The sequence below is a fragment of the Lissotriton helveticus genome, chromosome 6 (assembly GCF_964261635.1).
Source record: "Lissotriton helveticus chromosome 6, aLisHel1.1, whole genome shotgun sequence".
NCBI lineage: Eukaryota > Metazoa > Chordata > Amphibia > Caudata > Salamandridae > Lissotriton > Lissotriton helveticus.
The window spans coordinates 771,386,003-771,409,508 of record NC_136067.1 but is presented as its reverse complement, the minus strand read 5'-3'; the positions used below and the strand labels follow the sequence as shown (position 1 = coordinate 771,409,508).

Below are 23,506 nucleotides of genomic sequence, written 5' to 3'. Positions count from 1 at the left end.
ATTTCATCAGGATATGTTGAATTGTACGCTCTTTTGCTTCTGTGGCAGTGCCTGGTGTTTTGGGCTCTGAGAGTGTTTCAGGCATCTAGACTTTTTACAGACTGAAGATGTTTTCGGCGCAGAGAGCGGTTTAGGTGCCAAGTGTGTTTTCAGTTTTGAAGGAGTCTTGTTTTTCTGTGGGGTAGGTTTTGGCTCCGAAGGCTTTTCCGGTGTTGATGTTTGTGTCTTCGACGCCAGCTTGGAAACTGGCTTCAACTTTGTAACAGTCAGTGCCTTTGTTTTTTCAGTGTCTTTTGAGGATTGTTTCAGTGAGGGGACAACTCTCTGCTCCTTTGCCATGTGCCAGCTGCCTTCATGGCCACAGGGCAGTAGGGTTCCAGTAGCCTCGGTATGCGTCTTTGGATGGGTTTGGTAGGCTTTCGCCCAGTACTCAAGTACCCAGTCAAAGCTTTGGGGTCATAGTCAGATTCAGACCCTTCCCGCAATGCTGGCAAGAAGGACGGGAACATCCATCGGCGCAACTTGTGCTTCTGCCTCCTCAACGATATAATCCTCAGCATGGAGGGCTATCGGCAGTCCCTGAAGATATAGGGTACATCTTCAGGTCAGTGCGCTTGCATTGTGCTATGGGCCCAGCACCACACTCTTCACTGACAGTTTTCTTCAAGCTAAAAGCCAAGTTACGCTTCAACATAGCGTTTCGTCGTGTTCCGGAGACAGGCAGAGGTTGCGTGGTACTTGCGGCAGAAGCTGATGGTAGTTTTTCCAATCAATCATTCCATGTGCGCTGACAAAGAAAATGGTGGTGATAATGTGGGATCTGGGGTCGAACTGGGCCTAGGCCTTACAGGGGGGAAAGGGAGAGGGATAGACCATTGTAAATCAGCATTTAGCTGTTATTTCATGATGTCCCTTTAAACAGTGGCTGAAAAGGCAGCTGTTGACCACTTGGAAGCTTCAATCCCGGAGCTCCGAGATTAGTGTGTAAAGCAGATGGCAGAGGAAAAACATCTAAAATGGAGCTTCTTTGAAGAACAACAAGTTGCAAACATCCGAGCCCAACACTAGATGGCAGGAGTATGTTCTGCTCATGTATCACCTGCCAACACGTGTTACAAATAGATTGTTACATCTATTCAGTAACGTTTTCTTCTGATGAAAACTGCTACCTGAAGATTCCTTACCTTCCTAATAGATTCTTCAAGCAGCACCCAAGAAGAAGGAGGTTGCGTGGCTTGCTAAACTAAGAAGTCCTAAAGGACAGAGCGTGGGCTGTGACCTTCCCTCTGCAACTCTAAGTCCAAGCAGTAATGCTCTGCAAAAGTGTAGCGGGAAGCCCAAGTTGATCCTTTGCAGACCTCTGAAACCACGACTCCCCATGCAAGAACCAAGGTAAAAGATTTTTCCCTAGTGTGAAGGGCCCTGGATACTTCCAGAGACTAGTAGTGGGCTAAGGCTTAGCATATTTCAATGCATAGGATTATTCATCCGAACAGTGTCCTCTAGTGTACTGCCTTTTCCTTCAACTTGCCAACGTAGCCAATCAACAACCAGTAATAAACTGTGAACTCCTTGGTTATTTCAAGGTAGAAACTGACTGCTCTTCTTGGGGTTAAGTCTATCAAGACCTTCTGCCTCTTTTGTAAGATGTCGAGGAGGTTAGAAAGGAGGAAAGTTGACAGATTCGCCTTAATGAAAGGGAGTAACCACCTTGGGCAAGAAACAGCCATGGCTCTGAGAACCAACTTGTAAGGAAAGAAAGTAGTGAAGGGGGGTGCTTAATACTTAGTGCCTGCAACTAACATCTGACAGATGTGAGGTCAACAAGAAAAACTGTCTCAGTCACAACTAGCAGTCACAACTTGCAACTGTGTAGGGGTTCTAACAGTAAACACATGAAAAACGTGTGAACTAAATGGTGGTCCCACTGCAGCATTATGAAGAGGAAACTTGCTAGTGAGATGCTTCAGAAGCCTCATGACTATTGGTGATTCAAATGGGATGGTTGGTCCAGTAGCCAAACACAGAGAAAACCGACCGTGCCAATAGGTAGCACTTAAGTGTGCCCACTGAACCCCCATGTTGTTCCAACGGCAGGGCGAAATGCAAGTTGTCAGACAAGTGGGCCTGAAGAGGGTCTACTGAGTTGTCCATAAACCACTTGACAAAACTACTCCATCAGTCCAAATACACAATTTTGATGGAGTGTCTGTAAGCGCATAAGATAACATCCACCACTTGAGGAGGATAAAAAGTTTAGGTCATCCCACTAAATCTCTACGCATGAAGGTAGAGGCTCTGGAGTCCGGAGTGTAGCATCTGACCCTGCATTTGTGAGGATGCCTACCCTGTGAGGGAGACCGAATGGGGGCACAGAAAGAGGTATAGGAGGTCTGTAAACCACACTTGTCATCGTCCATAAGAGGCTATCAAGTTAACTTGTGCCCATTTAAGACAAATCTTCCTCAGAACGCAAAGAACCAAGTTGAAAACACATATTGAAGCAGAAAGTTCCACTTCAAGTAAAACATGTCCATAAATGCTCCTGTAATGGATACTGGAGGCAAAGACCTTTGACAAGTGAGAGGTGTGTTAAGTGGCAAGGAGATACACCAGGAGTGCCCCAAAGGCTGAAGATGTACTGAAATACCGCTTGGTAAAGTCTCCCCTCAGTTTGCAATGTACCACATGTTGACTGTCAAGTTCTGGATAAATGGGCCACCAAGAAATGGTAGGAAGGATTAGAGCATCAGCCGAATCACCCTGAGCTTCAGTAGGTTGATATGCAACATCTGCTCCTCCAGAGACCAAAGGCAACTGATCTCCAGTTCCTGCAGATGTGCTCACCAACATGGAGTGGAAGCATCTGTTATCACTGTAGCCACTGCCAGAGAGGGTTGAAACAGGTTTCCTTGAACCAGAACACTTCCACACTCCATCAAACCAAGTCTGCCACTGGGTCCCTGAAGAACATGATGGAACACCAAAGAATCATGCCACGTTGGGGCCACTGTTTGCAGAGGCACCAATGGAGGGCCGTCATGTGGCAGCATGCAAGAGTGACTAGCAGAATGCAGGAAGGCAACAGAACTAATAGGCATAAGACCATCAGAACTGGGACCTGTGCCCCATCTTGAAGCCTCTGAATCATAGGATATATGTTCTCAACTCTCTATGGAGGGGAAAAGGATCAACTCTATGTGGCGTCACTTACTGCCCCTATGAATGGGATGCATTGAGAGGACAACAAGTGAGATTTGGGCATGTTGACTGAAAAGCCCAATTCTAATAGCAAGATTGCTGTGACCTGCAGGTATTGCAATACCATCTCTGGAGAAGTGGCTTTGAGAAGCCAGTCATTCAAATAATAGAACACTGGGATTTAAGATTTTACATGGCCAGCGACAACAGGCATCATTTCGGGAAGACCCTTAGAGCAGAGGTTAGACCAAAAAAGACTGCAAACTGATAGTGTGTCGATCTGATGATGAAGTGAAGATACTTTGTGTGTGACAATGGTCAGTATACAAAAATACATGTCCTGCAGGTCTACAGACACCATCCAGTCTTCCACTTACAATGCAATTAACACCTGAGCGTGAGACAGTATTATGAACTTCTCCTTCTTGAGGAATCTGTTAGAAACCGGAGGTTCAGGATGTGCTGAAAGTCACTGTTCTTCTGGACCAGGAAGTACCAGGAGAAGCAACCATGGCATTGTTTCTGTTCTGGCATCATCTCCAATGCTCAATTTTGTAGCAAGATCTCTGCTTCCTGTTAAAAAGAAAATCAAAGCTGGGCCGTTTAAATGATGGTAGAAAACGGGGAATGGGTGAAGGATCCTACTAAAAAGGTAGGGCACATCCCCTTTTCCACAATTTTTAAGATTAACTGGTCTGAAGTGATAGCCCTTCAAGCCTGTGGAAAGGAGGATACCTGTCCTTCAACTAGCATCCTGTGTTCTAACAAGAGGAACTAAGGCTTCTTACTGCGGTGGCTGGGCAATACGAAAAGAAGGGGGGGGAGAGGTAGGTACTCAGTGTCTACCCCTGCTGTTTATTTATTTTATTTTAAAGGTTTTATATAGCGCTGGCTGGACCCGGAGGTATCAGAGCGCTTTACATGAGTATCAGATCACAGTTGCAGGTTACATTGTTACAAAGGTTACACAGTTATTACAGCATGGCAACATAGTTATTTGTAAGGTCGAGATAAACAATAAGCACATATACGTAAGGGGAAAAGCAGGCAAGGGGAGAGATTCAGGGGGGTAGGAGCAGGGGAAGAAGACAGAATGAAGGAGGGAAAGAGGAGGGGCGGGTGAGAGACACAGAATGGAAAGAGGAGGGGGAGCGCGATGAGGAAGTCAAAGCTGCGTCCAAAGTCCAGTAAGCTGTGATCCTAGGGGAAGTGGTATAATTTTCCCATCTCTGTTACGGGAGGCTCCCTTTACGCAGTGGACTCTCTCAGAGGCGTCTCTGAGACTCCAAGGCCTACATACTGGATCCTTCCCCAACAAGGGGAGAGGGAGTGCTTTGGCAAGGTGTGCCATACCATACCTCAGCTGTGAGTGGCTCCTTTGACGCAGTGAACTCTCTCCGCGAGTTTGCTGAGACTCCAGAGTATAAATATTGGATCTTTCCCCAACTAGGGGAGAAGGGGTGCTGAGTCAAAGGGCACAAAGGGCAGGGGGCTATGCGGTGTAGCAGGCAAGGGGAGAAATTCAGAGGAGAGGGGATAGGAGCAAGGGAAATAGACAAATAGAAAAAGAGTACTAAATTGGAACAAACAGCATCAGTTTAGGGAACAGACTGTTTTCTTTCTGTGGCCATGAGTTTGCCCCATCTCAAAGGTAAAAACATAGCACAGGCCATTCCAAAAGCTTTGCCATCCAGGACATGAAGCACACAGTTTGTAATTCGATTTTTATTTTCTCAATTCACACAAGTTTATAGTACGGTGCACATCAGCAATCCAGATGTTTTCATATTAAGTTCTTGGGTGCAGAGGATGATGCTCAGACCATGGTATCTGGGCACACAACAGAATCATTGTGAGTTAAGTCAACTACAACTGCATCTGATGCGGATTCACATGTAAGATCAAAAACTTCATCAGCATTTTCTACAAGTCCTATTGTTTCGGTTTGTGTTGCCATTGGCGTTGATGTAGGGGCTCCGCACAACTAGCAAAGGCCTCAAGCCGGGCGCCCGCAGGTGCCTTACCGCTGCCAATTTAAGGTCAAGCACTGCATGATCAAGCTTTATGTCTTCTCCCCCCCCCTTCCCCAAGCACCTGGAGGGCAAAGCGATCCGGTCGGGTGATGGCCCCGCCACGCACGAGTCAAACATCTGCAGCGCGAGTCACAAGTGCCCCCAGGCGTCCACGGGTGAAACATCTGCAGCGCGAGTCACAAGTGCCCCCAGGCGTCCACTGGTGATCGGGGCCCGCGCAGTCACTAGAAGCCCACACGGTCTCATCTCCCTTCTCTGCAGGCCAGCGCAGAAAGGAGCCGCCATTTTGCCCCGCGCTGGGGAGGATCGCTCACCTCTGTCTTCAGCCATGAGTGCCTATGGGCTCCTGAGCACATGCCAGGCATCTCTGCTGCAGCCACCTCTTCTCTTTACACGCAGCTGCCGGGCCTCCCAAGTGGACGGAGGCTCCCCTAAGCCTGAATCGCGTTGGTGGCATCTCTAGCGTTCAGGGCTGTACCATCGGCAAAACTGCTCACCTCTGCTGCGGGTGCCCATTGGAGAAGCAGAAGGGGGATCTCCAGAACGAATATTTTCTTACCTGTCGGTGTAGTTTTGCAGCTTGAAGATCTTTCTGGATTCACTATGCTGTGCATATTCCGCAATCTGGTGGTTGGGTCCGGAATCTTAGTCTTTTTTTCTCTTTTTTTTTTTTTTGTCGTAGCCCAGGTGGGCGTCGACGTCCCACCATTTGGTGTACCTTCGGTGGCGACGGCGTGCTTCCGGCGGAAGCTACCACCCTTGGGCGCCATCTTCGGATTCTTTTTTCTGTCTTTTTCTTTTGTCTTTGTAGTGAATCCATGGCTATGTTTGTTAACCGTTTTTCAACGTTAGTATTTCCTCGTATCATGTAATTGTTCCAACTTGCTTTCTTTTCCATCTGTTTCCACCCTCTTTTCCAGCCTCATCTTTCTGGCGGAGGCGGGTGGGTTCGCTAGTGAATCCAGAAAGATCTTCAAGCTGCAAAACTACACCGACAGGTAAGAAATTATTTGTTTTGCAGCGTGAATCTTTCTGGATTCACTATGCTGTGCATAGATTTTGTAGCGGTTTTCGTTACTTTTGTGGCGGTTGGGTGGAAGATGAGCGTTGGTTGTTGAAAATATGTTGAAGCACTTTTTGCCCTACTTGTGCTTCTTTGTTCATCTGTACATCCACGCAATAGTGCTTAGTGAAAGTGTGCACTGAAGCCCATGTTGCCGCCAGGCATATGTCCTGAATTGGTGTGTTGGCCAGAAAGGCAATTGTTGCTCCTTTCTTCCTGGTGGAGTGGGCCTGTGCCCCTCCTGTTAGCTCCTGGCCAGCTTGTTTGTGGCAGAATTGAATGGTCTGTGCGATCCATCTAGCTATGGTGTTTTTAGTTACTGGTTTGCCAATGTAACTGTTTGCGAAGGACACGAAGAACTGTTTAGTCTTCCTGTGCTCCTTCGTTCTTTCAATGTAGTGCATCACAGCCCTTCTTGCGTCTAGGGTGTGGAGCGACCTCTCAGCGCTTGTGGTGGGGTTTTGGAAGAAGCTAGGGATCTGAATACTCTGATTCATGTGGAACCTTGACACCACCTTTGGCATGAAGTGAGGGTCAGTTCTCATCACAACCCTGTCACTGTGTATCTGGATGTAGGGTTCCTGCAGTGTAAGAGCCTGCAGCTCACTCACCCTTCGTAGCGAGGTGATTGCTACCAGAAAAGCAGTCTTCATTGTCAACATTTGCAGTGATGCTTTATGGATGGGTTCGAAAGGTGCTTTCATGAGCTCAGTCAGTACCACATTTAAGTTCCAGGCCGGTGGCGGCATTCTTTTAGGCGGCGCTATTCTTTTAGCTCCTTCCAGGAATCTTTTTACGACTTGGGATGTGAAGAAGCTTCTCCCTGTTTCTCCTCTTGTGTATGCCACAATCGCTGCCAGGTGCACCCTCAGCGAGGATGAGCTTAGTTTAGCTTTAATTAGGTGCGTGAGGTACCTTAGCACCGTGGATTCCTTGGTCAGTTTCCTTTGGAGCTGTTTGTTGCAACACCATTGAGTGAATCTTTTCCATTTTTCCCCATAGCACTTGCGTGTGCTGGGCCTTCTTGCCTCTCGCAGCACCCGCAGGGTGCTCTCTGGTAGTTTTAGGTGTGCGAATTCTAAGTCCTCAGGAGCCAGGCTGAGAGGTTGAGGCTCTCTGGCTCTGGGTGTAGAACTTCTCCGTTTTCCATGGAGAGTAGGTCTCTTCTTTTTGAGAACTTGTGGGGTGGCCCCTGCGCCATCTCCATTATCTGAGAGAACCAGGTCTGTCTGGCCCATTGTGGTGCCACAAGGATGAGCGTCATGTTGCTCTTCATGCATTTGTTGAGAACCCTGGGAATCAGTGGTATCGGGGGAAAAGCGTAGGCAAATGTTTTTGACCAGCTTATCCATAGGGCATTCCCCTGGGACAGTGCCTCTGGTTGCCTGGATGCAAAGTATCGGCATTTTGCATTCCGATGTGTTGCAAATAGGTCTATTGTTGGGGTGCCCCATTTCCTGAATAGACTTTCTGTTTCCTGACTGTTGAGTTCCCACTCGTGGGACGCTGAAGTCTGCCTGCTGAGCCAATCCGCTTCTACATTGTCCTTCCCTGGCAGGTGTATGGCTAGCAAGTCTATTTTTAGTGGTATAGCCCATTTCCAGATCTCCTGTGCCAAGTTTGACAGAGGGAACGATTGAGTTCCCCCCTGTTTGTTTATATAAAACATTGTTGTGGTGTTGTCTGTTTGTATTAGCACCTTCTGGTTGTACAGGTGTCTCTGAAAGGCCTTGAGGGCTAGCAACACAGTTTTCAGTTCCAGGTAGTTGATGTGCCTGACTGCATCTGTAGGGCTCCACAGACCCCTCACTCTGAGCCTGTTCATGTGTGCGCCCCACCCCTTCTGGGATGCGTCTGTGGTGATGGTCACTGTTGGGTCCGGTGGTGTTAGAGGTTTCCCTTCTGTTATTCTCTCCTTGGTCCACCACCTTATCTCTTCCTGCACCCAGTGCGTTACAACTACTAGATCCTCCCAACTTCCTGTAGCTTGTGACCATTGTTGTTGCAGCCACTCTTGGAGTGGTCTAATTTCAGGCGTACATTGGGGACCAGGTGTATGCATGATGCCATCATCCCCAAGATCTTGCTCACAGTCCTCACTGTCAGAGCTCGCCCCTTCTGGTAGTGACGTTTCTCCCTCAACAGACTGAGCGTTCTCTTCTCGCTCGGTAGGACTCTGCATTGGACGGTGTCGATTTGGGCTCCCAGGAAGATCTTCACCTGCTCTGGTTCCATCGAGCATTTTCCCCAGTGTATGGAGAACCCCAGGTTTGTTAGCGTTCTTGTCACCTGTACTGCATGCTCTTTGCATGTCCTGTAACAGCTTGCCTTTACCAGCCAGTCGTCGAGGTAGGGGTACACGTGTATCCCCGTTCTTCTTAGATGTGCGGCCACTGCTGCGAGGCATTTGGTGAACACCCTTGGTGCGGACTTTAGGCCGAACGCCAGGGTCGTGAATTGGTAGTGATCTTGGTTTACTGTGAACCTTAGCATGTGCTTGTGCTGCCTGTTCATGGGGATGTGCAGGTACGCATCTTTGAGGTATATTGCAGACAGGAAGTCCCCTGCTTTTATTTGTGGGATGACCTCTTGTAGGGACGTCATTTTGAATTTTTGAGTTTTGACGTATTTGTTCAGGAACCGTAGGTCCAGGATGGGTCTTAGACTTTCATCCACTTTTGGCACTAGGAAGTAGTTTGAGTACACTCCCTTGTTCCGTTCTTTGAAAGGAACTCGTTCGATGGCTGCTTTGAGGAGCAGTTCTTGGGCTTCCTCTTGCAGTAGTTGCAGCTCTTTTCCAGAGTGCTGTCTTTTCTTTGGTTTTCTGTTTGGTGGCCTCTTTTCTAATTCTATGCAGTATCCGTACTGCATGATATTGAGTATCCACTTGTCTGTTATTTTGCTCCACTCCTGGAGAAAAAATCTTAATCTTCCTCCTACCGGTGTTACATGTTCCTTTGTGTATTGTCCGTGTAGCCCTCTCCTCTTTGTTTTCCCGTGCTCCTCCCCCGGAGGGTTTGGGTGGTGGGGCACCTTCTCTCGTCTGAAGTCACTTAGAGGGTGGTTGTTCACCGCCTCTCCTTCTTTAGCCTCGTCCATTTCCTCTTGACCGAAAGGACTGGCCCCTGCTTTGGTAGTTCCAGCCTTGCCTCTGCTGGCCCTGGTGGACCTGGTTGTCACTCTGTTGCCCCTGGTGGAAACTTTGGTGAGAATCTCCTCGCTGATTTCCACCTCTGCCGTTCGGCCTCCGTGTAAGAGTGCCCCTTCTCATCCCTCTGAACTGCAGGGCCCCCATGGACCTTGCTGTCTCGTTGTCTTTCTTCAGTTGGGTGAGCTTATCATCAACTGGGGCTCCGAACAGTGTTTCACCGTTGAAGGGTGTGTTCAGGATGTTGTTCTGAACCTCAGCCTTGAATCCTGAGATCCTGAGCCAGGCTTGCCTTCTTTCTGTGATGCCTATAGCCATCAGTCTGCTGGATGTTTCTGCCCCATCCAAGGCTGTCTTCAGGCACGAATTGGAGATGCTCTTCCCCTCTTCCACAAGGTGTGAGGCCCTCTCACGGTATTGTTCCGGAAGGTGCTTGAGCAACTGTCCCATCTCCTCCCAGTGCTGGTATTGATGCCTATTCAGGAGGGCGTTGGAATTCGCCATCCGCCAGTGCGTTGCGGCGTTGCTCTCAATCTTCCTGCCAGTTAGATCCATCCTCCTGCTTTCCTTGTCAGGTGGGGGTCCAGACGTTGTTGGGCATTTGCCCTTTTCCTGGCTGTTGCAGCTAATATAGAATCTGCTGTGACGGATCCCTTGATGTAAGCTGGGTCTTGGGAGGAGAATTTGTATTTCTTCTCCGTCCTCGGCGTTACTGATCTGCACGTAGCCGGGTCCTTGAAGGCTTCCTTCCCCTGGTCTGTGATACTCTTGAGCATGGGCAGGAACTGGCTTCTTGTCTGTATGGGGAGCAATGTCTCGAGCAGGAAGTCTGCTTCTGGATTCTCCTCTTCCATCTTAACCCCATAGGCTGCTGCCGCCTTTCTTACCACCTCATTGTATGCCCCAATGTCATCCGGTGGTGAAGGCCTCGAGGGGTATGTTTCCACCGCCTCCTCTGGGTTTTCGGCCTCGATGTCCTGCCATTCCTGGTCTTGGGCCGTCGAGGAACCTGAGCCGTAGCTTGACTGCTGTTCCCCGTAATCCCCTTCTGTATAGTAGAGGTCTTCCTCCTCTTCGTGCTCCGAAGGTTCTGGGGTTTTCGGCGGCTCTTCGACGTCGAACTCCTCGGGCTCCTGTGCCTCAGCGACGGTCGTTGCCGGCTTCGAGGGGATCTTGTAGCTTCTCATTTTTTCATCGAAATCCTTCCTTCTCTGAAGGAGGTTCTCCATTTCGGCCTCGAGCCTCTTTCTCTTTCTCTGCGGCCTGTTCGTCGTCGAGCGTTTCGGCCGCCCTTTTCGGCGGCGCCGTCGACGTCGAAGCTTTCTTCGGCTCCTTTTCTTTCGACGTCGAAGTTGAAGTCGAGGTCGAAGTCGAAGGCCCTCTTTCGGGTGCTTGCTTCGATGACCTTTGCTTTTCGCTGGTCTTCTGCCGCCGGGAGTCCTTCTCGGAGGATCCGCTGGGCTCTTTTTCGGAGGATGCAGCTTCGGTCGTCGATTTGTTCGACGCCGGTGCTCCTTTGAGGCTTTGGGCTCAGACTTTCGAGAGTCTGCCTCTGGTTTTCGAGGCCCTGTGGGAGTTTTCGGGGTCATAGACTCTCCTACCTTTTCAGGCGTTTTCTTATCGGTCTCAGCGACCGTGAAGTCATCTGGGCCTTCGGCGATGTTGTCCTCGTTGTCTGTGGAAAGGCCAAGTTCATAAAGCATCGGGGCTTGGCCCTTGCCCTGCATCGTGTGATGAGCCGTCCTCTGTCTCTCGAACTCGGAGTGTCTTCGGCTTGAAGACGGAGCAGGCGTTGCAGTCTCTGCTCTCGTGGTCGATAGGTAGGCAGAGGTTGCAGACTGGGTGCTGGTCCTTCTGTGCGAACTTGTGGTGGCAGTTCTTGCAGAATTTAAAGGGCGTATTGTACATCCCTGCGCTCAGGGGGCTCCCTGTGTGTGCATTCCTCGAAGTACATCGAAGATTTCGAGATTTTCTCCTTTCTTCGTCGTCTCCTCTCTAAAGGTCCTCTTCTCCCGATCTTCTCAGGTCTTCTCGGTTGAAGATTTGCAGTATTTTCTCCTTTCCTTCTCCAAAACTTCTGGAGCTTCACGCGACGATCCAGACCCAACGGCGGAAAAAAGAATCTGAAGATGGCGCCCAAGGGTGGTAGCTTCCGCCGGAAGCACGCCGACGTCACCGAAGGTACACCAAATGGTGGGACGTCGACGCCCACCTGGGCTACGACCAAAAAAAAAAGAGAAAAAAAAGACTACAATTCCGGACCCAACCACCAGATTGCGGAATATTCACAGCATAGTGAATCCAGAAAGATTCACGCTGCAAAACTCGCCGCTCATCCGAAGCAGTATCCCGGGGGGCGCGCGCTGCTGAGTGACTGGAGTGTGGTGTTTGCCTATGAAAAACCTCTCGTGAAGCCACAAGACTTTTTGAACTGACAGTAATTCTTCTATTGAGGTTGTAGGCAAAGTGATCTTGCAGTAGTCTTGTTCTCGTTGAATCTCTTGAGAGCAGAATCAGCTATTGCACCAATGAGACGTGAGCTATCAAAGAGGAGGTCTATAAGAGTGGACAGGATGTCCTAGGAGAATACAGACTTTCTCAGCCAATTATGGAGACACAGGGAGAAAGATTTTCCTATGCCTCGAGCCACAAAGTCTGCTGTGTTAAGACCAGAATGAATGACCTGCTACGCAGCTGTTTGCCCTTCCTTTACAAGCTTTGTGAACTACGGTTGAAGATGACCCCGCAAGTTAAGGACCACTAACTTGGCCATGTACTAGTGGGCATGCATATCGAGTCCTACGAGGAAGGTCATGTTGAGGTACTTTAGAGCCATACTACCAGCTAAGAAGGATTTATTTGCAAATTGGCTCTATTTTCTTGGCCTCTGTCGAATGGAGTGGTAGGGAATGCAGCACCCAGAGAGTCTGGAAGAGCATGATGCATGCATGACAGGACTCTCTGGTATTTGGTGTGATGATAAAAACGCTGGGTTGTTAGGAGCATGTCAATCTTCTCACCACCAATCTATTAACTACTGTAGAGAAGGTGGGAAAATCCCAAACGCCAGAATTGGCTCAGTCAGAGCTTCATTCAAAGGCAACAATGGATCTGCAGAGAAGACAGTAGAGTGCAATACCTCCATCAATAGGTATACCTTGGTCTTATTAGAGGGAAACTGATGGTATAGGGCCTCTGTTGTCTTCCTATTGCCGCATTGAAAGAGGTAACTTCTGGCAATGGTAAACCGATGAAGGAGTAAATAAAACCCCCACTAAGGTGATGTGTCCAGAACACTTGAGTCTCTCCATTATAACTGAATACACATCTTCGCCATCTGTATCATGGAAGGGCTCTTCACATGGATTAGAGTATCCAAAGAAGTATCACTGCTCTTCTATGATACACTGGGTCATGCGGAGTTTGCTGCGGTGCTGTTGGCTGTGGAGTCAAATTGTGGCATCATCGATTGCTGTTCCGATTAAATCAACTGTGGTGAATGTTGGTCTGGTGCAGAGAGGAAAGAGCCTGAAGGTATAGTGAGAGGGTGTTGCGTCAGCTGTGCTCCAATACTGAGGCAAGAGCTGAAACCAGAGTCAGAGCAAGGGTTACAGGAGAAAGAAGGAAAGGAATCAAAGAATATGGTGTTGGCAGTGACCCAAAAGCATATCAGATCCGAACCGTGAGGCTAAAAGGAGTGCCAGATGAGACCATGGTCGTGCAAAAGACATTGAGCATCGTATTGATAAAAGGCGGTGGATATGTTATGGCGCTGGAGAATTCGGTGCATGACTGACCGGGTTCGGGCTTGGTGTCATCGTCGCAGGTGGTAGTGGTTCCCTGATATGTACCTCGTCCAAGAATGTAGAGGCGTCAGATCTTCTATACAAGGTTCCTCAAGCTATGGTTCCGAAGAGGAGTCCTGTGTAGTTCTGGAATGTTGTGGTATCTTACCTTTGAAGAGGTGGCATTGCACAGAGTCATGTCATCTCTTTATATGTTTTCTTCAGGAAGACGGCTGTGACTCTGGGAGGGGGGTGATCTCTATCTTAGTCTGAATTTCTGCTTGGCACAATGGTGGGAGCGCTTTAAATGGTGTCACCTCTGAGGCCGAAATTAAGCCAGTGCCACCTACTGGCAAAAAAAAAAACGATTGAAAACATTACGAATTCCGTTGGGCGTCTGGCATATTCCAAAGTCGACATATTTGTAAATATCAAGTATCCCTCAAAAAAATCAAAATAGGAAAGCAACCTTTTCAGCTATGTCCCTAAATAAACACTCATACCATTTGCAAATGAAAATCATGAATTCCTTTAAAAGGCAACATAATTAAAAGTATTTAACTCATAATGTGCTTTCTTCCAATGAACACCTAGAATAATGCAGAACAAACCTGCTCCTAGTCCATCAATGTACACAAGGCATGCTGCATGAACAAAGGAAGATACAGGAGATAACCGAGAATGATCTGGATCCTCAACCTCCATTTCCTCAGCATTTTCATGTGGCTCTTCATCATCTTCCATCATGACATTCATAAAGTTTACCCAGGACAAGACATCACGAACACTGAAAATGCATCGTCTTCCAAACTCCTGGTTCATGAGCCACTCAATGAAGTCCATCATGAGTGCTGCTATGTCCGCTCCTGAAACAGAGGTGTTCCTAAATTAGCAAATTAACTGTGTCGTAATCTCCAAACAGCAGATCAGATTTTACAAGAAAATGTCTATGAACATTCTTACCTACAGGCAGGCACCCACAAGAATCGCTGGACAAAGTTGAATCTTATCAACAATGTGTCCAATGTGCAGCACATTCAGATGTTTTCCAATATTTGTTAGGGAAAGTATTACACAGCACCATCACAAATCCTCTATTAATTTTATGCACATAGATACAATTCTTTCATTATTTCTCCATGTTCCTCCTACAAGGTGAAGAAACTGCTCCACTTCACAGATAAGTGGTCTGTTGCTAAGCCAATGTAACAAGCACTCGAACAATGGGGCCAAAAGACACTGAAAGGCAAAGCTTTTTTTTTTTTTTAAACAAACTTTTTTTTTTTTTTTTAAATGTTTTGCTTAAACGTTTACCACAATGGGCAGTACTTCAAAACATTACAATTTGGTGACTCAATCTGTAAACAACTCTTAGATTTCTTCAGCTCCAACAAGACCCAATGGCGTTCTTTCATCCCAACTCTGTTACATGGATAAGCAATGACATTCTTTGATCCCAACTCTGTTACATGGATAAGCAATGACATTATTTGATCCCAACTCTGTTACATGGATAAGCAATGACATTCTTTGATCCCAACTCTTTTACATGGATAAGCAATGACATTCTTTCATCCCAACTAGGTTACAATCGGAAAACTGACAGCTGAAACTTATCCACAATTAAAGCCAGACATATGGAGGCTCTGTTATAGAATCCGAGTGACTGCAGTAAACAAACCTAAGAGGACCCAAATGAAATCCATATGCTTAATTCTGGCAGTGCTGGATATATTCTAATTTCGAAAGGTTGTAGTAGGTTAAACATATGTTATATTAAATGGTGATGGTTTGAGAACATTTACAAACTCAGTGATATACCTACCACAATATCCTATTTAGCCAACACTTCAAAATTAAAGACAACAATCTTTTTGAAATAACAACAGGCGTGACCCACCAGCCAGAGTGTGTCCAATCATTAAAAGGAAAAATGCATTACCTCCAACCAAATAAGGAAAATAGCTTAGATTGGGACAAATGAACAAATATTACCTTTATGGTCAATCCCATCAAGAGACAGTCCAGGCCGCAGGTTATGCTTGATAATTTCTATGAGATCTTCACGACTGTTGCTTTGGGGACACCAGATTTCAGTAAATCTGTTGCGAAGTGCTGGGGACAGCTACAGAGAAAAAAAATCCAAACCAAATGTACTAGTTAGGAAGGCAGCTTTGTACAAAACTAAAGTATGTCACAATGACTAAAAAAGATGATCAAATAGGATGACAAAATTGAAATTGGCAAATCACAAGCATAAAAAGGGACTTGATCACTCCATTATCAGGAGACAAAAACGAGAGTATCAAACTTTTACAGTTCAATATCCTCTACCTGATGTGTGTTAGTCTAATGAAAACATATGTGCTGGACATGGGTTTACTTACCCTTACCCTTTTAGCATCTGTTTGTTGCCTGTAGTGTTGTAGATTCACATGCTCTGCCTACGCCTATCATCTAGTGTTGGGTTTAGACTGTTGCAATTTGTTTTTCCTCAAAGATGTCTTTCAATTCACAAAGATGCTGTGACTCCTCCACTAACCATGAACACTCATGGACACCAACTCCATTTTTAGATCCTTTTTGCATGGAGAAGTGTGGCTCAATGGTTAGAGCAGGCAGACCTTGATGCAGAGCTCTGGCCAGGGACCAGGGTTCGATTCCCGCCTCGGCGAGTCTCCGGCTCATTAATTCCCCTGACTGGATATTCTCGCCTCAGTGCCTCTTCTGATCATGGGTCCCACGCTGCAACTCTGGGCAATAGCTTGCTTAGTCTCCACAACGGCCCCAAAAGCGCTGGGATGCCTGGCTGCACCTGGTGGGTGCCCAGGAGTGGACATTTCCCAGGAAAGCCAGGAAGGGTTCCTAAGCGGTATACGAGCAGCGCCGGGACACCTCCGGTGGAGGTAGCTGTGCGCTTTACAAATTCTGACATTTATTTATTTGTGCAATGGATAAGAGTATGTATGGGGTAGTTAGTAGATTAGGACAGTGGTCATGGGTATGGTATATGTAATTTTTAATGTTGAAAATATCTGTAGCAAACCATGGCTTCAAGGAGGAAGGTAGGCGCATGTGAATCTAAAGCACTACTTGCAACGAACAGATGCTCACAGGCTAAGTAACAATTTGTTAGTAGCATGTGTCACAGTAGATACACATGCTATGCATCAACTTTTGAGCAGTACTTACAAAAGCAGAGGCCAGCCAGTGGATGGTATAGATGTCTCAAAGAGTTCAGAGGACAGTTTGACCAACTTTAGCTTGTTGCCTCGCAAGCATATCCACACAATAATGGTTCATGAAGGAATGTAGATTGGACCATGTGTCAGGTAAACATATTTCCACTATGGATATGTTCACAAGAAAAGTAATAGTGTTGCCCAGCTTGCGAGTGTAATGTGACCTGGGGTAAGAAGGTAGGGTTAATTTATCTTTAGGGTAACAGGTTTCGATGCATTTAAGAAACTATCTGGTGATATCTGCCTTGGAAATGATATGACCTTTATGAGGTTGTGAAAAGGCAACACAAAACTTTACATCTTGTAGAAGGACTTGGTACTATCCATATAATACATGGGAGCAAGCTTGATGTCAAGTGTATGAAGTACACAGAGTCAGGTTGCAGAAAGAAGACTGGGAGCTAGATTGTTTAGTTAAGGTGTGTGAATAAATGGGGTGGGGTGTGTTATATGGTGTGGTTGTGCAACCTCGTTGTGTTATACACTTACCAAATATTTTAGGACCAGTAGGTTTCACTTGTTAAACCTTTAGCTCAACCCTGGATAAGTGTGGCTCTGAACAGTCAGACTTACACAAAGGTACAAGTGTAAAGCATTTAAAAAGGACAAAAACAACTGGAGAGGAAATACACAAGACACCCAAGAAATCCAACACCAATTTATAAAAACAGATTATATTTTAATGCATTTTAATAAACATGTCATTCAGCGCCAAGATACCCAATAGTGTTGGCCAACCGTGCTGAGACGGTTCGACTCGAGGGGGAGTTCACGGCCCTGGAGGAGGGCTTGGAATCTGGGGTTACCGCTGAGGGGTTACATCTACTGGAGTTGAAACAACATGAATACAGAGCTCTGGTCACTGAAGCTGCTAAGGAAATGGGGAGGTGTGAGAAGTTGGCCTGATGTGCAGTGTTCACTATTCTAGTGATCACTATATATCAGTCCAAACAACCCTTATTGATGATTGGTTGTAAGTCAACCTTATAGACCAGCTATCCTAGTAGCATGGATACGAGCAGTCTAAGGCTAAGACTCTAGAGGGCGTGTTAAGCCAGCTGTTTTACCATCACATTACCCCTTGAACACCCAGTGAAAGGACACCACACAAGGGTTATGAAAATAAACAATGTATTTATTAGAATCACAACAACCCTGTACTCTTTATGAGGACAGGGTGCTAGGCACACAACAAAACTCTTACGAAAATACTTAAGTTAGCACGTTATACACAAATGCCCGAGGGGCACGAAAAACCATATACTCTAAAAGTGGAATGCGAAATTACTAGCAGGTAAGTACAGTACTAATAGGCTTTGGAATCGCTAGGACTTGACTATAGAATCGTTAGATTACTTCTAGGAGGCCTAGGGGACTCGGGTGCAGAGTGTGCACTCTCACGCGGGATGCGGGACAAAGTCTATGGAAGCTAGTAAAGGCAAAGTTAGTGTTCACGGGCGAACCCGACCTGGTAGGAAGAAAACGACAGTGGATCCTGACCCTAGGATAGTGAGGCTATGCTGGGAAACCGAAGTGCCGAAGTTACCTAGCCCAGGGGCTGCAGCTGCATAGGTCTGAAAAGACGTCGGGAATCTCGTTGCCGGACCAGGAGCCTGGAAGAAGGAAGTTGCTGGCAGGCGACCAGTGAAGAAAAGTTCGATGGATCCAAGCCTGGATCAAGGAAGAAGAAAACCTGAAAGCAGAGGGGACCAAGTTCTTGAATCACTAGCCAGTGATTAAGTGGGCACCAGGATGGCACCGGGCGAAGTCACCGCAGTCAGGTGAGTGGGCGCTGCTGGGCTCTGCAGTCTCTCGGACCAGGAGGCGTCCCACGAAGGTTCTTGCTGTCGACGTCGCTGGACCCAGGATTGGGCAACAAGTCTTGGCAAGTGCAAGGCCCACGCGGTGGACCTAAAATGGCGTCTTAGCCGGACCAGGAGGGTCCAGGGTACTTCTCCGATGGAGGGAAGCAAGGGCCAGTCTGGAGCAACCAGACTAGCAGCAGTGATGTCGTCGGGCGTCGTTCAGAAGGCCACAGGCCAGCGGGCTAGTAGCCAAACAACGCGGTGAGCAGCAAAAAGCAGAAGGGCCCCACGCAGATCGTGGAGATGCTGGGAGGCTGCACTTCGGTGCTGGAGCTGCTCAGGGTCGGGGCTTCTCAGACCCCAAAGCACTCACCAGGAAATTACTCGGCGGGCTTGCTGTGCAGAAGTCGTGCAGTCTTGAAGATGGCCGGTCCCTCGAGGTCTCGTCACACCCACGAATCTCAGCGTGACTGATGATGTAGGTAGAGGTCAGAGGTGCCAGGGAAGCCGGTTCTCGTCGAGCTGGGCAGTCTTGATCCGGAGGAGAGACTTGCAGCAGACCGCAGTGTTCTTAAGATGGTGCCTGCGGATGCAGGGTGACTACTCCTTAGTCACAAGGGAGAAATCTTAGGAAGAAGTCTTGAGTTCCTTTCGTGGAAAGTAGTTTCAGGATTCAAAGATGATCTGATTTGGAAGGGGGCCAGTTCCTACCTTTATCCTGTAAAAAGGGGCTGGCACGCGACTAAGTCCTGCCCTAGGGGTGGGACTAGGAGGGGGGTGGTTACACCCACTTCCTTGGCGGGCTTTTCCCCAGCACAGGGTCTGGAGTGACCCTGGAACTGGTTCCAGCCAGCCTATGCACAGTGAGCACCGGGGTGCCACGTGCAGTCACCTTCCTCTAAAGCCCTGCCTACCTACAATACACAAAACCCTGTCTGGGACGGTGCTGGCACCGCCCCTGGCAGGAAACCCTTTGTCCTTATCTCCTGCTCTGGGAGGACTCCCAGCAGCAGGAGGGCAGACTTGTGTCTCGGTGGCAGCATCCATTTTGTGGATGCTAAGGCTCTGTCTGACTTTAACCGGGGTTAGGGGTTACATACATGTCGTGTCCCTCTAGAAGGGTGGAATGCTAACCCCGTCGCCAGAATTGGCGAGGGGTTAGTATTCCAATTCGTATGACACCTTACTCGACATGTTTTGATAAAGCGATACCAGAGTTGGCATATAACCGCGAGGATTATAATGCACTTAAGAGTATATGGTATGCGATATCATGGACACGGCTAAGGGATGGATCCCGAAAGCCGCAGACAGGCTCAGCTCATGCCAGAGCACCATCTCACACGATTCCAAGCACTCTGCCTTCAGGATTGTTAAGGCCTGCCATAGGAGTGACTGATAGGAGATCTGTGTGTCCATTTTAGGGTTAGATATAGGTATACTATATCTAAAGCAAAGGGTGAGTACACCACCTTGCCCCAGCTGTTGTGCAGCCAGTTGTGTCAGTTTAGTTAGTCAGCCCAGGGGTGGCATAATACATGCTTCAGCCCCTGGGAGACTTCTGGGTACACCTCAGCCCTGGGTACAGGGACTTGGAGAGGGCCCAGTGCCAATTCAGTACCTGAGTACAATTTGGATAGAGAGAACAGCTAGGCTGTGGGTCTGATTAGCAGGCCCACAGCCAGGGAAAGTCGTAAACCAGTGCAGCAAAAAGCAAAAATCTGGGTGATCATAGGATTGCAGACCCTACTCTCCTACAGGAGGGAACAGCAGGGACGCCTGTATGATGTGGGTGATAAGGCTGGGAAACTGCTTGCTTGGTTGGATAAGAGGGAGAGTGCGAGTCGTGTCGTCCCTGTGATTGTTGCGGAGAATGGAGAGTGTTGTACGGACCCTGTTGATATTGTCGCATGTTTTGCTGGCTATTTCCGCGAGGTGTACTCCCAGGTGTCTGATCGATCGGAGCAGGACTCCCACCTGTTATTGCACTTCCCCGATTGTCTGATATTGATAGGGATGCTCTGGATGCTCCGCCTACTGTGGACGAGATTGCCGCTGCTGTCCGTTCGGTCCGATCCGGCAAGGCCTCGGGCCCTAATGGGCTCCCCATTGAGCTATATAAAATGCGCCCGGATTCGCTAGCTCCTCATTTGCGCTCTATGTTTCTTGAGTCTTTGGAGGTGGGGTTTCTCCCGCCAGACCAGAGACTGGCCACTATTGTTGTCATCCACAAGGATGGTAAACCTCGGGATCGCTGCGCCTCTTTTCGACCCATTTCGTTGATTAATGCGGAACCTAAAACCTTGGCCAAGCTGCTGGCCACACGTTTGGTGTCCGTTATTGGGGACCTGGTTCACCCTGATCAATCCGGCTTTATACCGCATCGTAACACGGCGCTTAACCTCCGAAGGTTGCATGGAGTTCTGGCACGGGCTGAGACGCTACGTGAGCCCGCCATCTTGGCGTCCTTGGACGCTACGATGGCGTTTGATACAATAGAATGGCCGTATTTGTGGGCGGTTCTTGCTAAGTTTGGTTTCGGTTCGGACTTCGTTCGATGGGTCAAATTGCTCTACGCCGGTCCCATGGCCCAGGTGGCGGTCAATGGTCGGGTCTCTGCGCCCTTTGCACTGAGCAGAGGGACGCGACAGGGCTGTCCCCTGTCCCCCTTGTTGTTTGCTCTTGCCTTGGAACCGCTGGCGGCCTGGTTGCGGTGGGAACCGGCCCTGAAGGGCATTAGATGGAATTCGGAGTTTGAGGACCGTGTATCTCTCTACGCTGATGATATTCTGCTTTATCTTACATCACCCCGTAAATCCCTCATTGTGCTGTTTGATGTCTTAACGTCCTTCCGCAAAAACTCAGGTCTTGTCATCAACTGGTCGAAGTCCTGTGTATACGTCCTGTCGGGTACCGCCCCCCTTCTGCCAAGCGGCTGTCCTATCGCGATTGTGGAAGATGGATTTAAATATCTAGGCATTTTTATCTCGCTGAGCCCTGCACTGCGGTTCGACCGTAATTTACTGCCCCCTCTTCAGCGCCTTCGGACAGATGTGGTCGCCTGGGGGAAACTTCCTCTCTCTCCCCTGGGTAGAGCGGCATTGTTTAAGATGATGTCACTGCCCCGATTCCTCTACGCATTGCAAAACACGCTTGACGTTGTCCCGGCTACATATTTCCGTGAGGTCGAGGGTTTACAGAGACGACAGTTGTGGGGGGGTAGGCCCCGGATTGCCATTGCTAAATTGTCGCTCCCGTGGTACGACGGTGGAATTGCTTTGCCTGATATCCGTCGCTATTATTGGGCGTCTCAACTGGGGGCAATAAATCATTGCATGTATGGCCCTTTGCCAAATCCGGCCTTCGCGATGGACAAATGGTTGTTACCGGGGGGCGACTACAATAGAGCCCTCTACTCGAAACTCACCCCTCGCAACGTGACGGGCCCCACTAGGACGGCCGTCCAGGTATGGCGACATGCTTCCATGGCGCTTGGATGGACTGATAAATTGACTCGTGCCACCCCCCTGTACGCCTCTGATAGACTTGGCTCACTTTGGCAGTCCCGGGGGTTTGATAGGTGGGACTTGATTGGTATCAGCAGGATTGATGATGTTTGGACTAAGGGGAGAATGAAGACGTTTGAGGAATTGAAAACCGAGTACGCTTTGAGCGATCGCGAATTCTTTCGCTATGCACAGATCCGCCACGCGGTGCTCTCGATCTTCCCTTCGGGTGTGGAGATTCCGGAGTCGTCCCCGCTTGAGGACAGGGTACTGGACGGACATGTTCCTGATAGTACGATTTCGCTTATTTATAAAAAGTTAATCAACTCCAGGTCTGATCTCCTGTCTCGACTTAGAGAGGTCTGGACTGGTGATGGGCTGGAGCTGGACGATGAGGACTGGCAGGCGGCGATCTCCTCCCCTAAAGAGGTGGCCATCCAGGCGCGCCTTAGATTTGTGCAACTTAAAATCCTGCATAGAGTGTATGTCACTGGTCCCCGTCTGGTGCATATGGGCTTCTCTGTGGATGGTTTGTGTCGGCGTGGCTGTGGTCTCCTGGGCACCTTTTTACATATCATCTGGGAGTGCCCTGAGATAGTGCGATTCTGGACCCGTGTGCACGAGGTGATGAGTGAGGTTACCGGGGTGCGATCGATGCCAGAAGCTAGGAGATGCCTGCTGAACGTATGGGAACCGAATGATTACTCCGTGTCGCAGCTTCGGTGGGTGACCTTGGGCAACATGATTGCCAAAAGAGACATTGCGCAATTGTGGGGCGCTCAGGGCCCGCCCGGACTTCAGAAATGGAAACAAAACATGGACTGGTGCATGTTCAGAGAAAAAACTGTGTATATTTCTCGTGGTACCCCCCGGAAATGGGGAAAGATATGGACTCAGTGGAACACTTATCGTGGTGATATATGTGCCCCTCCTCTTCCTGACCCTGATGTTGCACCTATGTTCCCGTAACCCGAGGGTTCCTCCACACACTATTGTATACTGATTGCACTTTGTTTCTTCTGCCCCCCCCTCCACTGTATAACTCTTTCCCGATAGAACGAACGCTCATTGGATTGTCCTTCCCGCTCCAGCACCATGTAATGCAACGTTGTGTATATTGATGTCTCTTTTTCTTCCTCCTTGCAAGTTGTTTGTGTTTGTGTTATAAAACCAATAAAAAGTTTTCAAAAAAAAAAAAAAGATACCCAATAGTGAACATGCGCTTTACAAATACATGTTATTTATGTTAGGTACAGTAAATATGCACTTGTTAGTTAAGCACAGACAAGCATTGGCAAATTCAACTAATATGATGAATAAACTAGGTAAGTATCAATATGGTTACTTTGAGTTACTTTAGGTGACAAACTCCGACAGGGAGCCAGCCAGTCAGGAGGACTAGCTAAGCCCTCAAACAGTTACCTCTTGGAAAGGAAGAGTCGTCAGTCAGTTCCAGGCATTGTATACACTTGCCATACATTCCAATAGAAGTGGTTCTGATGCATGGGACACAAAATGATGAAGATGCTCAAGGATGCTGTAGATATGAGGCGAGCGACGGAGGACTACCTGCAACTACTCCTTGGTCCACAGGCTTAGTGAAGCAGTCCTTGCCACACGGACCAACGTCCCTCAAGGGCCTTTCGAGTCTGACAGAAGTCCAGTAGCCGCTGGGCTACTAGTCGTCTGGTATTGCGGTCACAGTAGAGTCCTTCCTTGGCCG

At 48.3% G+C, this 23,506-nt stretch overlaps 1 protein-coding gene across 1 annotated transcript in view; it reads right to left on the bottom strand.

Annotated features, from left to right (window-relative positions):
• Positions 1 to 23,506, bottom strand: part of MDN1 (midasin AAA ATPase 1) — a 2,221,312-nt gene that overhangs the window by 1,563,029 nt on the left and 634,777 nt on the right. The window contains exons 33-34 of the mRNA XM_078648266.1: positions 15,226 to 15,355; positions 13,842 to 14,096 (exon numbers count right to left, since the gene is read on the bottom strand). Coding sequence (XP_078504392.1) covers positions 13,842 to 14,096; positions 15,226 to 15,355 — 385 coding nt within the window. The remainder of the gene's footprint in view (positions 1 to 13,841; positions 14,097 to 15,225; positions 15,356 to 23,506) is intronic.